The sequence below is a fragment of the Perca flavescens genome, chromosome 20 (genome assembly GCF_004354835.1).
Source record: "Perca flavescens isolate YP-PL-M2 chromosome 20, PFLA_1.0, whole genome shotgun sequence".
Lineage (NCBI taxonomy): Eukaryota > Metazoa > Chordata > Actinopteri > Perciformes > Percidae > Perca > Perca flavescens.
Genome location: NC_041350.1, coordinates 25,338,167 through 25,357,476, shown reverse-complemented (window position 1 = coordinate 25,357,476; position 19,310 = coordinate 25,338,167). Strand labels below are relative to the sequence as shown.

The following is a 19,310-nucleotide window of genomic DNA, read 5'->3' as shown; positions in this document are numbered from 1 at the left end:
TCCCATATTTGGGATATGGGTATTGTAGTGTTCCCACATTTTGTTATCAGATTTGATCCCATTATTTGTTATAATCCCCACAAAACATTACATAATAATCACAGAATTAGCTGTAGTTTCAGGAGTTCTAGGGCCTGCTTATGGCAGGGACAGTCATGTGAAGACACGTATGGTTGTTATTATGCATCCAAATCCAACAAATTTGCCATAGCCACCCTAAAATTTTATATATTTGAATTGATATAATCCTAGGTTTTGTTATAGAAGAATTGCTATAGTGCTTTAAAATTTGCTTAAATGAGCCCCAAATTGTTCTATTTATCCCAAACCCCACAATTTATAATTTTATGTAACCCCATTTTATTTGTTACAGCACCCCCAAATCTGTGTCCCCAACATTTGTTATGAATAATCACACAATTTGTGATAATACCCCAAAATTATGACAATATAATCCCATTTTTTCCCTATAGTGTCAGGTGTCCAAGGGCCTGCTCATGCCAGGGACAGTTGTGTCATTAAAAAACATTTATTGTGTGCCCAAATCCTACAAATGTGGTGTAGCGCCTTCAAAATTTGATCACTCATATAATCCCAAATTTAGTTTTAGTGCTCCTCCCAAAAATGGGTACAGTGCTAATACAGCACTGTGCTGTTGTAAATGAGGTGTACTTTCAGGAGTTCAGGGGACTTGCTCATGCCAGGGACAGTTGTGTGGTGAAGACATTTATTGGTCTAAAAGAAACTGTGATCAATAATTCAGTTAATGACTGGTTGTTACATCATTTACCCGGCTCTCCTCCCGTCTCATAAAAAAAACAAAACAGGACAATGATCTGATGGCATGCATGATGCAATGACAGCATTTGAATTCAGGCATATGAAAGTCGTTTTCACAGCTTATCTGAAGGGATGAAAATTCACAGACAACTGGGGTAACTTGTGAGAAAAAAAAGAAAAAGGGTTTAACTTGTATGTATGTATATATATATATATATATATATATATATATATATATATATATATATATATATACTTAGTGAGGGTAATTTCTATTATTTTCAGGTCATTTTCTAAATAGAGGATGTCAGAAATTGTACACCATAAATATATCTCTGTGTCGAAAGTCCTTATCGCAGCCATAAAATGCTCAGTGTCCATTAAACCAGGGTGGGGATTCGAGCACAGGGATGCTTTCCCATCAGCTGGACCTGGCTGAGTCTTTATCGGACGTGTCTTTATTGAGGATGACATAATGATTTTATAAAAAAAAAAAAAAAAAAAAAAAAAAAAAAAAAAAAGGGTGATGAGCTGTCTCATACGAACATTACGTCAGCTGCAGCAGACGAGTGCAGCTTGATTCTTTGCTGGGCGCCGAGGTCCGATTGGGACGCTCAGAACGGGTGCTCGGAGACAAATACAGTCAGACGTATGATGGAGCTGCCTCTGAAGTTGATGACGTTGTTGACTGTGACCATCTCCAAGTCCAGCACCAACTCTCTGGGCCCCTTGATTGGCCGGGACAAGACCAGCGTGGCGCTCACATTACTGGTTTGCTGAAAGCAAAGAAGACGAGGAGAGGCATGTGAGGAATGAAGTGCAGGAAACGCTTGAATCTGACAGCTGCGATACGATGGACCAAAGCCAAGTCCCTGGGATTTTGTCATATCATTTACATCTAGCAAACACAAGTACAAAGTCAAAAAGTTAATGTGTTTTCCATAGTGCATAAAGCCAGAGCAGGGTTTGATTAAACAAGGACAACAGAAGGTAACTTTAGAAGGATATTGTTAAAGCTTGTTGTCTTTTAATCATGCCACAGAGAATCTGTATACTAATCCTCCTAACAAGTCTCTTTTAAGTCTGTATTTATTCAAAACCCCCCTCCCAGTGGCCCGGTTGGATCAGTGGTTAGAGCAGGCGCACGTATACTTAGAAGTTTATGCCTTGACACAGAGGTCCAGGGTTCAAATCCGCACTGTGACGATTGCCTGCATGTTTTCGCCCTTTCTCACCTAGCTGTCTTGTCAAATTGAAGGCTGAAAAGCTCAAAAATAATAATAAAAATATATATATAATAAATCACCCTCCCAAACACATTACACACACTTTTTGCTCCATCTACTGGCCAAGAGCAGGTGCATCATGTTTTACATCTTGCCCTTTCTTTGCAGGCATTATGCCCTACCTATTTACTTTGTATATATTGTCCCCTTTTCACAGCAGACATGTTGACTTTGCATAGTAGGAAAAGTACAGGTGTTACTAATTACATCATACACACATAACACTCTGTTCAAATGTCTCAGTAATTTAGCCATTATTTATTTTATTATTCACAGCTGTGTTTTTCCTACTGTGACGTGTCAAGATGTTGAAAAAGCCCTGCTGGTATGTAAACAAATGATATTAGAGCTGAATAATGTATGTTTCCAGTGTGGATTCAGAATCACAGCTGTAACAAAGTGGTTTAGCTCAAAACTTGACTTAGGATAGGAACAGAAAGTTGTTTGTTGGGATTTTTCCATCTTTTGCGACAGAAAACATTTCATAACCAGGCTCAAATTTGGCATAATGGTACATAAATGTGTTATTATCCCAAATCATATTTTACTGTTTGATAAAATCACAGTACCCCACATGTATAACTGTATGGAGTTACAGCGCTTCCAAATCCTTAACATTTGGTGTAAAGGCTCAAAAATATGTTCATTATTTACAGTCCCTAAATGTGTTCCAGTTCCCCCAAATCAGAAAATTTGGTATTATTCCCAAATATGCTGTTTGATGTAATCCCTAAATTTGTCTCATTGCTTTCAAGTCCCCAGCATTATATCCTTTGTTATTAGCTGGGAGGATATTTAGAGATTTGAGAGCCCAAATAAATGAGGGACTGTGTCTTTAAATTGCTAAAAACTAACAGAGGATTCCATGTTTTTTCCTGAATTAAAATACCATCTGATGCTTATGCAGAAAAATAATATTTGTGAATTGATTCTGATACAACTTGCTCATTGCTAACCTCACTCATAAGCACATCAGACTTTTTATTACTATTATTTTGGCAACATCCTAAGGTAACTAATCAGTCACGGCTGTTCTGTTTCTGCACTTCAAACAGTACAGCAATTCCCTTTTTAATTTCTGCAGTTACGTTGGATTCTCTGGTGACAGAGTCAGACTTTCTGCAGGTGGCGCCGTTTTCTCGTCTGTTAATCCGTGGTAGCTATTGCTTACAATATGTTCTTGCTCTCATATGCTTGCTGCTGTCAGTAACATAAAACCTATTAAACTTGCTTTTTTTTTATGCCAGAGGATTTGCTTAAAACAACAAATGAAAATGTATTTACAACAATATATGGTTACACTTTACTTGTTTTCTGCACAAGAGTGACATGAAACTGTCATGAACGTGTCATAAAACATTATAAACAAGTAATAAACGTATATGAGACATATCGCTTTTTTAGTAAGTGTCATTCGTTTTGTCATGACAAGTTATGGTTATGGTTCATGTGTTAATGACACTGTCATGTCACTCTTATGTAGAAAACTTCAAGTATAGTGTTACCCAATACATGTCTCATGATGCGGCCTGCGCATCAATTCAGGTTCACAAGGATTTTTGGCCCGCCCTAGTTGTGCGCCGAACCAAAAAGACGGGAAACTGTTTTTCACACTGCGATTCAAGATGCTCAAAGAAAGCAGCAGACTTTTGCGATTCAGAAATCAACCACCAGAGAGTTGTCATATTCAGGCTGTGAAACAGGTTGTTGTGAGTGATTTGCTAAATTCTATGATGGCTAAGGAACTTTGTTTGCTGACTTTTGGAGTTTGATGTAGACCAAACTGTAAGTGAGAAGGCTATATGAGACATGCAGTAATACGGTCACAAATATTTGGCTTTTTCTTGATTTAACCCTCCTGTGGTCCTTGGGTCAATATTTGACCCATTTTCAAAGTTTCTATATCAGAAATTTGAGTTTCTTTCAACCAATTGTCAAGAAAAAGAATGTGGATGGTTCCCTGCAACGCTCTTTACAAGTAAAATAAATTATCAGTTCACTGTTTTCCCTGAATTTGGATGATTTATTCAATTTTATAGCATTTGGAAAAAGAAAATTGGTAAAAGAATGTTGAAAAAAAGCTTAAAAAAAGTTTTTAAAAAGCATCAAGAAAGGTTATAAAAACAATGTAAAAAGTGACAAAAAAGGTTGGGAAAAGCGACCAGTGTTGAAAAAGATGACCACAACGTTGAAAACTAACTTTTTTATAAATTTCGACCCAGAAAAACAAGTTGCATGGTCGACGGGAAGACGACACAACGGTTAATAAAAGCATGTCAATATACCATAAATTTCTCGTCCTTGGCGTGATTCTCATTCCCCAGTGTGGCCCTTAGTGACAAATGAGTTTTTGACATTTTGCTTTTAGGGTGTTAACGTGACACTTGAGCAGTTCACGGCTCTCTCAAGTACTCACCCTCATGTAAAACTCCCGTCCTTCGTTGCCCGACTTTATCTGGAAGATGTAGAAGGCGCCGGGGTAGCGCGTGGTGGCCTGCATCTGGAAGATGTCTGCAGGCACACTGCGCCCCGACGACAAGTCCATGTGTCGGTAGAGAATAGTGAAGGGTTTGTCCCTGCAGGCAGGGTTCTCAGCTGAACACATACACTGACTGCCGAGGAGGAGGACAGACACACACACACACACACACACACACACACACACACACACACACACACACACACACACACACACACACACACACACACACACACACACACAGGTAAGTTAGCGTACAAAAGACAAGTAAATAAATGTAACTTTGTGTTAGGTGATGCTGTGTGCTAATGAACATAAATGTGACGGTACAGTAGAAGCACTCACTTGTCACTAACTTCGATGTAAGGAGAGTGACACTGTAGAGCATCCAGGCATGTATAGCCTCCCTGGAAATTGAAACATACTTGTGCTGTTGTACAGGTGTTGTTACCAGTGTCACATTCATTGATATCTTCAAAATCAAACACACAACAAAGTCAGTTAAAACCTCATCATCATCATCATCATCATCATCATCATCATCATCATCATCATCAGAGAAACAACATTGAGAAAGCATCAACAGTACAGTTAGTGAGAATAAACGTGCCATACAAATACAAAGAGAGCACATAATAATACTAAAAAAATTAAAAAAACACTTGTTTTAAACATTAGCTGATGTAAAAACTGATCAGTAAACATGCTATACATTTGCAACTAGTCTAAATGCTGGATTAATTTCCCTTAAAGGTGCCCTGCCACACAAAACCGTTTTTACTTGCATTTTTTGAAATATGTTAGGTTATGTTATGTCCTGAATGTGAAAATGAACTCCTACCTCCTCTGAAAAGAAATAAGTGGAGAAATCAGACCAATTACAAAAGCTGGTCAGTCTGACATCATGTTGCCTGAGCTCATAACTATTCATGAGCTCCCCCAGTTGCGCTGGGTAAAGGACGCTGATAGCCAGGCTCTCATTGGCTAGCTGTTAGCCAATCGTAGTCAAGCAGCTTAGCTCGTTGAATATTAATGAGAACTGGCACAAATCGAGCTGAGTCTTCCTGCAGGCTTTCTATACCACGCTAGAATGGCTTGAAACAAGGTAACCAGGGCATTTTTTTCCACAAAAAATGTTACAGAGTCCATGGTAGAACTTCAGACATCACCACAAAGTAATGAAATACGTGTGGCAGGGCACCTTTAAATAAGTTGTTGCAGGTGTGGAATTTTAACCTAATAAAAACCTCAAATATGATACATTTTAGGGGACAGATGGAAAGTATTCCTAGCAAAAATGATCAAAGCTAGTATAAAGTTTAAATTACATTATACACTTTTCTGATTAAAAAAAAGAATTACAATACACAAGACAATTCACAGCAGCTTTTTGAATGATGTTTCCATTTATAGTGGCACAAATATTTGCATCTAAACTGTGCTCAAATTGACATTAAAAATGAACATTTATTCAGTTATTCAGTTACCTTCACAACTCCTGCCGTCCTCATATACATAATATCCAGGCGGACAGATGCAGGAGAAGGAGCCGGGGGTGTTCACACATCTGTGCTGACACAGAAACTCAGAGAAGCTGCACTCATCCAAGTCTACAGGGAATAAAAAGAAAAGGATTAATACTAAATCAGAAAAAGATTGTGAAGGCCGCTCTCTGGCTTAGAACTACTGCCAAACAGCAACAGGATCTTGGGTTCGAACCCAACCAGGTCAACAGAGACCAGATTTCCTCCAGGTGCTGCCACAGTCCATAGACAGATTTTCTTTATTATATATATATATATATATTTTTTTTTTTTCAGATAAAGTAATTGATCACCCATCACTCATTAGACACCATTAAAATACAAGAACCACAAACGTCTCACCGATGCAAGAAGTACCGTCGGCTGCCAACTCAAATCCCTCGTCACAGTTGCACATGAAGGAGCCGTAGGTATTAAAGCAGCCGTGACTGCACGGCTCATCTTCACACTCGTCCACATCTGCAGGAACAACAGTGTTTATTACAACATTGGTACCCGGGCATGGAAGTGTGCATGTGTGTTCATCCAGTGGTGTAGTCTACGTGATACGCACCAAGAAAGCTCCAGGACTTCCATATACCCACTTAGAAAAATACAACGTTTTGGTCTCAGACCTTCATCAAGGAATTTACCTGATGAAGGTCTGAGACCGAAACGCTGTATTTTTCTAAAGAGATTATTGCTTGCGTAATGGTCAGTGTGCGGGACTTTCTCTAAGCTTTTGATCTGCTACTTTTGATCGTATCCTAAGCACCTGCCTGACAAAAGAGGTGTGCAAAAAAAGCTTTTCCTACATATACCCACTTAAAAATGCCCAATTACACGCAACAACATACATTACTTTCCATTATATTTGTGACATATTTTGAATTGTCATCTGTGTTTTTCCTTCTTCTCATAGGCTAAATAAAGGGATTTCCACCGTAAATTGGTGCATAAAAGTGTATCTGAATATAGGAAATGAAGTCGTTGATGCTCAAAACTTCCCTGGGGGAGGACACCCAGACCCCTCCACTATGATACAACCTCCCCAAAAGGCAGATTCTGGCCTATATATATATATATATATATATATATATATATATATATATATATATATATATATATATAAAGTACAGTATACCCACTACAATACATTAGACTACACCACTGTGTTTATCTGTGTGAAAGAACGAAAAAAAAGAAACAATGAGCCTGTGTTTCTTTGCACAGGGCATGTATTATGCCTGTGTGTGTGTGTGTGTGTGTGTGTGTGTGTGTGTGTGTGTGTGTGTGTGTGTGTGTGTGTGTGTGTGTGTGTGTGCGTGCGTGCGTGCGTGCGTGCGTGCGTGCGTGCGTGCGTGCACCTTGACAGGTCCTGCTGTCCGGGTTGAGGATGAAGCCGGGGTTACAGGAGCAGGAATAAGAGCCGGGGACGTTGGCACACAGCTGTTGGCAGTAACCATAGCGACATTCATCAATATCTGGTCAAAAAGAAAGAGACAAATTGGTTATGAATGCCAACATACACATCTATAATGTAGGACCGTTTACTGTGATATGAATAAAAACCCAGCTTCGTAACCTGTATTTTATTACCTTCACATTTTGACCCTGCTGAGCTGCACAGAGCCTGAGGAGGGCGCTGTTCTACAGCTTTTACAGCTTGTAAAGGCATTTTGAAAAGGAAGACAAGAAGCAGCATTGTCTTTTCTACACTATCCAACAGTGCTAAGTAATTTTAGGACCTACGCTCATATCCCTTACTTGGCCATTGTCTCTTTTATTTCCAGTACAAAGTGTAATGGAGCACTTTGGTGGTTTTGAATAGTTTAGGCCATTAACTACAAATCATGCGCAATCCACTTTACTGCCAGATCAACTTTGTACCTTCAAGGCTGCCATTGCATTTATTACAGTATTTAAAAAAAAAGAAAAAACAAACTATAAACCTCCTTGACAGGAATAAACAATCTCAATGAATAATTACTCCACTTCATTTTTTTTTTAATTATGGTATGATAACTGTTTCTTGTTGGGTATTTTAAGCAAAACCTCACAGACTTGAGACAACCAACCCTTTTGAATGCTAGAAGTCACTAGTTAAATATACATTATCCTTTTCACAATGGTTAATCACGGTTTGCCTTTCAGATTTTTTTCCCAAACAACATGGCTTGTAACTAAGATGCCTTTTAGTAACAAATGCTTGACTTTCAAATGTCAGAGCTTCCTTAAACGCACCGCAACCTAAGTGAGGTCCAACTGTTTCTGTTAGTAATTACAGTACATAAGTGCACAGTAACAATGTTCACTATGATGGATTAGCTTTCTCAAGCAAGTTTTCTCTGCAAGTTCAGTTGTACAACCTTTAAAGGACCAATCCGGCACAAAATGAACCTAGGGGTTAATAACACATGTGCACCGGGTCGACCGTTCTCTGAGATATGTTTTCATGCTAATCAACACATCACATCATCACAACGGTGTGCTGATGTTCACTCACCCTGGCACTGCCCCCCAATGAGCCAGAATCCTTCAGTGCAGGAACAGGTGTAGCCACCTGCTGTGTTGATGCAGACCTGAGTGGGGTTACAGTGATGAGAGTTTGTCTCACATTCATCGATGTCTGGAACACAGAGGGGGAGTATTATTAATAGTTTCTTTTCTGTTTTTGTAGAGTGGAGAATGTAATGGACTAGACAGCTAGATAGATGGATACATACAGTCAAATCACATAGAAGAATCACAAAACGACATAAGGACTTAAAAATCATAATGTCCAATAAAAACATGAATAAATAAAATCTTGACTAGTTACTCTTAATATATACTGTACATTGATAGTGCCTGGTTGTATTCTGTACATGGTTATTATGGTCAAACGATGGGACATTACGATGGGGACATCATGAAAACTTATCAAATAGACATTTAGCACATTAACGGCAAAACATTTCTTACTTAATTATAAAACTCTTTTAGTTTTCAGTATGATTATGTAAACTTTTTGTTTCAGTTTGAAAGTTAGTCCTTAGAATCTATGCTAAAGTGACACCTCAAGAGCCTGCTTATAAGGTTGACAGAGTTAGGAAAAGTTTCTGCTTATATTTCTTTTAAAAAAATGAGTGAAAAGGATGAGTAAAAGGATAAGGTGGAAGCACATTGCTATATATATTGATTTCCATGTGAGTGTTATGCTTTTATATTTTCTCTCAGCAGTGTATTGTCTCTTTTTTATGTTTTGCTTTACTTCTAAGCAAGCCACTTTATTAGTTTGACCCCTCTTGTTTCTGTGTTTGAGTGGAGTGGGAAAGGGAACTTCTGTTTGGAAATAGGATGTCCTTCTTTTCTAATTTACAGTACTGATGTTATAATCAAATTGTAAAAGCTTCAAAGCCTACTGAGGGTCACATGCCTTGCTCAAAAGCCTCTAGACTGCTGGCTCGGCGATAGCGCCGACAATCTTCTAGTCAAAAGTCTGTTTTTTCCAACACTCGGGTTTTCACCACCCTGTGTTTAAAACAAAACCCCTGACACAACAGTTACCGTTTCATTCCAGCATCAATTCACAGTTGTTTTTGCACAAGATTAAAGATTACTCCGATTACAATCTGAATTCCTTTTGACGCAGCACACACACTACATCATAATAGCCATATTTCCTTATGAGGATATGACAAATCAAAAATTCCAACTTCTGTTTATGGTTCTCAGACCATGAAGTCACCAATCTCTAGAAAAGCGGTGGGGGGAAGTGGGTGGGAGTGTTTTTTTTGGACAGGCAGCTATGATAAGTGATAACGTCTGTCGGTGGGACTGCTGCCCTTTGTGCCAACTTGGACCACTGGCCGTTCACGGGAGGGGGAGGAGAAGGCCTGGAGTGCTCGGCTGCTAGCCAACAGCTACACGGCCCCCGACACCTGCATGCAGTTACCAGTCTAAACCTCTCTGACCGGTCTTCATCTGCACCCCATGTGTAGCCCTACTGCAGATCTCCCTCTCACACACACACACACACACACACACACACACACACACACACACACACACACACACACACACACACACACACTCTCTGCAGGAGCGTTTCAGTTCAGCTCCTTATATAGACTGTTTCATGAGCTGCCCACAAGCTTTGGGGTCACCGCTGACAACCCCGATCAGCTTCAGGGGAGACATGACGGACGGGATTTTGTTTGACATGTCGGCCACATGTAGGAAAACTGAGAAAAACAGTTGAAAGATTATGACATCAAATTTGCACACCAACGGATTCAAAATAATCCCCAAGTGGCTTTTAATGCCAGGTCCGCTTAGTTAGACCGATGAACACGTCAGCTGTGTTCCTCATCTGCTCTCAACGCACATGGAGAAAAAAAGAAAACACTGAATGTGCTCATAAGCAACTTAGAACTGTGACGAGAAATATTTCACAAAACAGTCTTCTTGGATCAATTGCCGTGCATTTTTGGTTTCAAAGGCCTGCACGTTTGGACATTTTTCTCAAGCCACAGAAAACATGAAAATCCCCAAAACTGGAGTTACGAGAGGAAATGAACAGCACGGTCCCATGTGAGGAGAAAGAAACAGTATCTGAACTCTGGATGCATCATTTGACTTACAACACTCTGGGCTGCTGGTTCATATGACAGTGTGTAAAAGTGTGATTGAGCAATCTATCGCCTGCTTAAAGGATCAGTTCACCCGAATCGCAAGAACATTTTATTATTATTAATACAATGTCATTTGTTATTCATAGAGTATTAAAAAAAAATGATATGTACAGTATATATAGATATATGATGTATTTCGCCCTTATTCTTGATCACCTACAGAGGGTTTTCATAGGGACTATTTCTTCGGGAGAAAGTGGAGCCTGTGGGTTATCTTGTGCACCCCTGTCCGCATACTTCTGGTCTGTTTTGGCCCCTTCGCTTCAGTTAAAGGAATAGATTAGCTTTTTGTGAAAGACACTTATTCGCTTTCTTGCTGCTAAAGTTTGACGAGAAGATTGATAACACTCTCATATCTGTGTCTTCAATATAAAGCTGGAGCCAGGAGACGATTATCTTAGCTTAGCATAAAGACTGAAAACAGAGGGTTGACACAGCCAGCCCTGTTCCATCTAAAAATAACAATATCCACCTGCACCTCTTCATCTTGTTGGTAATTTTTGTTTGGATTAAATAAATGAGATACAACATGTTATGGCTTGTGTTTTCTCCTTGTTTCCAGTCTTTATGCTAAGCTAAGAGGTATCTGTCTGTAACTTCATTTTTACCATGCAGACATGAGAGTGGTATCAATCTTCTCATTGAATGCTCGGCAAGAAGGCAAATAAGCACATTTGCCAAAATGTCTAACCGTTGTTTTCAGGAAAATCTTAATGCTATAGCATACAATGACTCTTTCGACTATAATTCTGCTTCCAGCTTTGAGTCTACAGTTTGGGGAAGGCCCTTTCCTGTTTCAACACGGCAATGCACCCATTCACAAAGGCAGGTCCACAAAGAAATGATTGGTGTGGGAGAACTTGACTGGTCTGCACAGACCCCATCCAACATCTTTAGAACTCTTTTCACTGACTGCAAGCCAGGCCTTATCACCCGACATTATCGGCCAACCTCATTAATGCTCTCGTGGTTGAATGGGACCAAATCCCTGCAGCCAGGCTCTGAAGTCTGGTGGAGTTTCCTCCCACAAGAGTGGAGGCTGTTATAGCAGCAGATTAGCGCGCATAGTTTTGGAATTAGATGTTCAACAATCGGGTGTCTACTTAATTAAATGGCATATAGTGTATCTGCATGGCTAGACAGCACAAAATAATAATGTATTTTTGTAAATTGTGTGATCTGCTAAATGGATGGGCTCCAGAAATTAGCTAAGAGAGGGATAAGACTATTACAAGCCATAACTCTGCTTGTAAAAAGGCTTTGTAGTGCTATCTGACCTTGGAGAAAAAAAACAACACAAATGCATAGCCGAGGCCTGCTTTGTTTTGTTCTCCCAGACTGGTGCCATTAGTGACATTGATGGAGCGTAGTGCCATTTGCCTAAAGACAAAGTCATGTTTGTTGCAGGTTCAGACAGGAAGTCACAGTCTGTGTAATTTCTGCCCCGATGCAGCCTCAAGGAACAACCCATTACATCACTACACACACAGTAACGCAGACAGAAACTCACACAGAAACACACACACACAGAAACACACAGAAATAAACATACACAGACAGAAACACACAGAAACACACACACACACCAGCCTTTAGGGGTGTGAGGCCTTGTTCCAAATGACCCCCACAAAGATTTGGCAACGCATGACCTCATCTTTGGCACTGGGATGGTGTAGTTTACCCAAACAAGGTTGTGAGCCAATCCCTGACAGGCCTTCTCCACTACAAAGAGGAACAGTCCGTATTTGTGCATGAGCTAAACTCTAAAGCTCTCTTTCGAGGGAGAAAACTGCACTACGTGTGTACATTTTCCACTCGTTACATGGTCACGGCTGATTTACCTAAAACACCACAAATGGACTTCAAGGAGGCTATTTTAAACAAATTGTCCCGGCTGGACACACTGGGGAAATTATGTTAAGATGTATTTAAGACAGTTAGGAGGAGGAGGGGTGGGGGGGGCATCAGTCATTTAGTGTTTATCTGGCAGCTGAGGTCTCTTGTGGTTGTGAAATCTATCACAGAGCAGAAATGTCCCCACCGTGAGGAGCTGAAGGCCCCTCTGCTCCGGCTGGGCGTGGGCAGACATGACGCCGCACCGAGCATCAAACTACATCTGTCCCTGTGATCTGAAGGAGTCCCGCATTTCCCTGGAGTTCCACCATAATCTCCAATGACATATACTGAATTCCTGGCCTTGCCGTCACCGCGTCCATCTAGTTTCACTCTAACACGTGATTTGACAGCAGGAGGTGGCACATGTCGGGAGGGACGTCCTCCAAACATTCACATCTTTGGAGCAGAGCCTCGGCAGAGATCCAGCAAAGGGACAAGACACAGAAAACAGCTGCAGCGAAAAAGACACACACCATCCGCTCTTGCAGCTAATAATGCAGTAATGATCCCCAAAACATGACATGAACACTCACTACACATGAATTGTTTTAAACTCACAATTTGTTTCCATACCAACATGAGAGTGGTATCAATCTTCTCATCGAATGCTCGGCAAGAAGGCAAATAAGCACATTTGCCAAAATGTCTAACCGTTGTTTTCAGGAAAATCTTAATGCTATAGCATACAATGACTCTTTCGACTATAATTCTGCTTCCAGCTTTTAGTCTACAGTTTGGGGAAGGCCCTTTCCTGTTTCAACACGGCAATGCACCCATTCACAAAGGCAGGTCCACAAAGAAATGATTGGTGTGGGAGAACTTGACTGGTCTGCACAGACCCCATCCAACATCTTTAGAACTCTTTTCACTGACTGCAAGCCAGGCCTTATCACCCGACATTATCGGCCAACCTCACTAATGCTCTCGTGGTTGAATGGGACCAAATCCCTGCAGCCAGGCTCTGAAGTCTGGTGGAGTTTCCTCCCACAAGAGTGGAGGCTGTTATAGCAGCAGATTAGCGCGCATAGTTTTGGAATTAGATGTTCAACAATCGGGTGTCCACTTAATTAAATGCCATATATGCAGTATCTGTATGGCTAGACAGCACAAAATAATAATGCCTTTTTGTAAATTGTGTGATCTGCTAAACGGATGGGCTCCAGAAATTAGCTAAGAGAGGGATAAGACTATTACTGACCATAACTCTGCTTGTAAAAAGGGATTTGTAGTGCTATCTGACCTTGGAGAAGAGAGGATGATGTGAACACTCACTACACATGAATTGTTTTAAAGGTCCCATGGCATGAAAATTTCACTTTATGAGTTTTTTTTTTAATTAATATGCGTTCCCCCAGCCTGCCTATGGTCCCCCAGTGGCTAGAAATGGTGATAGGTGTAAACCGAGCCCTGGGTATCCTGCTCTGCCTTTGAGAAAATGAAAGCTCAGATGGGCCGATCTGGAATCTTCTCCTTATGAGGTCATAAGGAGCAAGGTTACCTCCCCTTTCTCTGCTTTGTCCGCCCAGAGAATTTGGCCCACCCATGAGAGAGAGAGAGACATCATGGCTTTCAAACGAGCAAAGTGGCATTTGGTCAAGGCCACCTCTCCCCCTCTCTCTCCTCCTCCTCCTCCTCCTCAATAGCTACAGACACAGAAATGGCACATCCTAAGGAAAGCTCATTGTGGGACTGGCTCTAGTGGCTGTAATTCTGCACCAAGGCTGAATTTCGGAAAAGAGACTTCAGATACAGTATTAGGGGACCACTAAGGTCTATATAAAAGAGACTTCAGATACAGTATTAGGGGACCACTAAGGTCTATATAAAAGAGACTTCAGATACAGTATTAGGGGACCACTAAGGTCTATATAAAAGAGACTTCAGATACAGTATTAGGGGACCACTAAGGTCTATATAAAAGAGACTTCAGATACAGTATTAGGGGACCACTAAGGTCTATATAAAAGAGACTTCAGATACAGTATTAGGGGACCACTAAGGCCTATATAAAAGAGACTTCAGATACAGTATTAGGGGACCACTAAGGTCTATACAAAAGAGACTTCAGATACAGTATTAGGGGACCACTAAGGTCTATATAAAAGCATCCAAAGAGCACCATGTCATGGGACCTTTAAACTCACTACAATGTTTCCAGGAGAGCAAATTTGAAAGCAGTTCCTACGTTGCATATGTCACCAGTTACATATGCAACCAGTGACAAAGGGGTTGTAAGGAGACGTAGCTTCATTTGAATCTGATCCCGCTCCTTATCGGCTACCACGGCAGCAAACTGACTTCAGGCTCATTGGCTGCATTCACTGTCTGGGCTGAATGGGAGCACATGCTGACCCACTGTGAATAACTAAACAAGGTTTGTGTGTGGCCGCTATAAACAAACAACTGAAAACTGAAGACTTTTGATAAATAAGACCCAGTGGTATTTCCTCCACATTTTTTTCCAATCTGTCTAGAAGACAAGAAAAGTGAGGGGTTGCAACACTGCTTGTTTGTGCATCCGTGTTATTTGACATGTTCTCCTGCTTAAAAGGATCAGTTCACCCAAATCACATGATTAGTGGTGTCTGGTCATTCAGGTCATTTTGGTTTCATGTGCAGAGGTTTTGAGATATCTACCAATCCAGTAATACAATTGAATTTGTTCTTCACAGACCATTACAAAATATCTGAACAACTCAACAGCAAAATGTATTTCCCCCTTATTCTTGATCATCTACAAACCTTGCTGTAAACGGTTTTCATAGGGACCATTTATTTAGGAGAAAGTGAAGTATGGGGGTTATCTTCTGCACCCCTGTCCACTTCCTTTTTTGTCTTAAAGACAAGAAAAGTAAGGGTTGCAACACTGTGCCTGCAACAGTCTTATAGGACATTCTTTTTTTTAAGATTATTTTTTGGGCTTTTCCGCCTTTAATTATGAAAGGACAGCTAGGTGAGAAAGGGGAGGGAGAGGGGGAAGACATGCAGGAAATTGTCACAGGTCGGATTCAAACCCTGGACCTCTGCGTCGAGGCATAAACCCTGTCAGTACATGTGCGCCTGCTCTACCACTGAGCCAACCCAGCCACAGTCTTTTATGACATTCTATCTGTAGCTACATGAACTGTCCTGAAACAGATTAAACCAGTCGTATGGGGAGGTTAAAGTGAATCAAACTGTGATTGAAAGTAACTAAGTACGTTTACTCAAGTGCTCTACACTTCAGGACAATTTTGAGGTACTTGAGTATTTCCATTTTATGCTACTTTATACTTCTACTCCACAATATGTATCTGCTAGGCTCTCTGGTTACTTTACAGATAAAGATTATGTACTAAGAAAATAATTAAACTTCATAAAACAATGCTTTGTTAAAAATTAAATACATTTTTTATCAACCTTTTTGGCTTGTGACCTCTGAAACAATCTGTGTTTAGTTGGGGCCCTTTGACACATTTCAGATGTCTATGACTTGTTAGCAGCTCCACCAAAAAGAGACATTTCCCCTCCAAACTTCTCAGCTGGTTTCATTTAAAAAAACGTTGCAGGCCCAACGATGTGATCCAATATTTTACACAACAAAGAAAAAAAAAAAATCATTTAGAACAATGCTTTTTCTTCTTTCCATTAACCATCTCAGGACTCCTTAGATTTATCTTGTAACATACAATACTGGGTCGGGAACCCCTGGACTAAACCACAAAACTATTAAGTAGTTAATTGTACTGATTGCACATTTATGTCATTTATTGTAATGTATCAGTCACAGGTGGCATTTTTTATTTTTTATGATCAATTCTTTTATTATTTTTATATTTTTGAACATAGAACATACAGAACAAACAACTACAATCAAACAGGAACCAAAAACCCTCTCCCACCCCCCCCACCCTCTGCGTTCTCGGGGAAAACAAAACAGAACAAATCAGAAATCCCACCTTGCCTAGTCCCTCTCCTCTACTTCTTGTGATGCTGAGGTCATTAGGACTGATACCTGTGCTGCTGCACCTTTCCACAGGTCTATAGTCGATGACTTGGCTTTGTTAATCCTTGCTGTAGAGAGCTCCAGCATAATTATGTCATGGAAGTACGCCAACCACTGTATTATACAAAGCGAATGGGGGTGGGGGAGCCATTGATGAGCTATCATTTTCTTGGTTGCGGTTGAGCCGGCTAGCCAAATTTTCTTCTGTTTCCCAAGCAGTTGTAATTTAGAGTCGCCATTAAGTAACAAAACAATCGGGTCAGTAGGAATTCGACATCCGATCACATCAGATATTATTGATGTTGTTTTATCCCAGAATTCATACACCTGTTCACACTCCCAGACCATGTGCAGGAAAGCTCCAGTTTGTTTAGGTTGGCAGAACGTGCTTTAGAGACGTATCTCTTCTGAGGCGTCCAGTATGTCCTATGGCGTATGTTGAAGTGGATCTGCTGGTGATTTGGGTTCTTGGAACAGTGGGAAATGTTGTCCCAAACTGACTCCCAATTAATTACGTTCCCCTCAGGGCTCAGCTCTCACTCCCATTTCTTTACAGGTGGCATTTATTTTACAAAAAAGTACTTTTACTTTTGATTCTTCACATTCTGCTGATACTTATGAATTTTTACTGAAGTATGATTTGGATTGCATGACTTACTTGCAGTGGAGTATTTTTACATTGTTGTAATGGCACTTGTACGTACAGTTATGGGATCTGAGCACTTATCACTCACCGTTACAGGTGCCATCCTCTGCAGGAGTATATCCCAGGATGCACTGCGCAGTGGTCCTCACTCTGGGGTAGCTGGGCTCCACAGACCTCGGAGGAGATGGAAGGAAGGCGCCTCCACCCGACGGGTCCGGGTAAACTGGCTCAGGCAGGGCCGGGGTCTCCGGTCTGTACGGCTGGTTGTACAGGCTCCTCGGGATGCACAGGTAGCCTCCGTTCTGGTTCACACAGCGCATGTCTCCTCGGCAAACATCTGGCAGGGTACGGCACTCATCCACATCTGGAATACAGAGCGGTGCACTGATAAGAGCATTCCTGCATCCAGAACATCTCTGGGCTTGCAATCCATTCGCTTGTCACTATGTTAAGTTCGGGAACTCATTTTACTTCATACTCCACTTTGTTTTACTCTATAAAAGTGTCTCCTATGAAATGCCCACAAGGTAACTTTTCAAAATAGAAGAGCAGATGTCACTCACCCACACACTGTCTCGCCCTGTGGTCATATGCAAAACCTTCTGTGCAGGTCTGAGGAGAAATGATCAAGAAGCTGTTTGAGTGTTTGACATTTCTGACAAACTATCCATGAAATATGATTTTAGCATGAAGTTGTATCTGTTACATTCTGCCGTGCCTTACCGTTTTCCATACCGACTTTCTGACAGTTTAATCACAGTTTTCTTGGGTCATTAAATCTATTCACTACAACAAAATTAGATGGCACATTTCCAGACCATGACCCTTAGGTCTAGATGAATTAAATCCCTGAAAACACTGAAGGACGGTGCTGTGTTACCTGTCCATGTCCAGGCTGGATGCAAAGCAGAATAAATACCAGAGCTGCAAACATCCTGCAAAGAGGGAAATTCAAGATTTTTAATAATACTACGAGACGAGCAAAGACCAGGAACTCTGTGCAAGCAGCCCCTTACGTATTCATTCAAACACATAACACAAGCAACGACAACTCCACTAACTCCGTTGCGCAAAGAAAAAAGAAAGATTACTGACCTTGCAGAAGAGCAAAACCTGAAGCCACGTCTTTCAAAAAGCATGGTTTATGGTTTCTCAAAAGAAAGATTTAGACGACCCGTAAATTCTCCCCGAATCCCCTCGGCACCCCCCAGCTATGCGCCTTTACGCGAAAGCCGAGACCAGGTTCTCATTAACCGCTGTCTGGTCGAGCTGCAGCTTCGGTACATTGACCAAGTGTCGCAGGAATGCCTTTTCAAAATGGACTGTTCGGTTTCTGCTCCACTCTGTCGGCTCTACACATTATTTAGCAATGCAAATTGACTTGGCCCCTACCGAGCACATTCACAACAGCTGGATTCAATCAGGGAGAGCCAGCCCCCTCCGGTCAGAGCGCAGAGACAGCGGCACACTCACTCCAACAAGCTGCTACTCCCGTGCTGAAAAAAGGCATAAAGCATACACAGTGGGTGTCTGTTTTCCAAATAACATAAACAGCCCCCCCACGTCCTCATACAGCTGAATGACACTGCACATCTGGCGCAGTAAACCACACGATCCACGCTGTAGTAGCCACATCTGGTTTGCCTGAATGCGCGTTAGAGGGGCAGAAAAAAAAAAAAAAAACGACAAAACGCACAGCAGTAAAGGGTCAGCAGCAGTGCCTTTATTTGATTTGAAATTCCAATTAAATCACGGGTACTAACCTCGGTTAAAGATCATCCGAGTTCAAGGTGATCCAACTCCTTTTTGACACGTGTGAGTTTCAGATTTCACATCTACAAAAATGATTGTACAGCGGGATTTACAGTTTGTACATTGGATCAATACACCTGGAGAAATTCCCTCTGCAGCGGCTGATTGATGTCTATACAAAAATGTAGAGCAGCTCAGTTATGCACTGGCCAGCTCTGGTCAGGTAAAACCTTTTAAATGTGCAGTTTTTACATTTTGTAAATATATATATTTATATTAACCATTTA

General features: G+C 41.0%; 1 protein-coding gene across 1 annotated transcript; it reads right to left on the bottom strand.

Annotated features, from left to right (window-relative positions):
- Window positions 1–1,272: 1,272 nt before the first annotated feature.
- On the bottom strand, window positions 1,273–18,735 carry fbln5 (fibulin 5). Its single transcript, XM_028566272.1, has 11 exons — window positions 18,367–18,735; window positions 18,152–18,206; window positions 17,835–17,883; window positions 17,360–17,635; window positions 8,575–8,697; window positions 7,436–7,552; window positions 6,432–6,548; window positions 6,033–6,155; window positions 4,891–5,017; window positions 4,483–4,678; window positions 1,273–1,556 (listed from the first exon to the last, which is right to left on the bottom strand). The coding sequence occupies exons 1-11, from the start codon at window positions 18,408–18,410 to the stop codon at window positions 1,395–1,397; spliced, it is 1,389 nt and encodes a 462-aa protein (XP_028422073.1). The 5' UTR covers window positions 18,411–18,735; the 3' UTR covers window positions 1,273–1,394.
- Window positions 18,736–19,310: the final 575 nt, after the last annotated feature.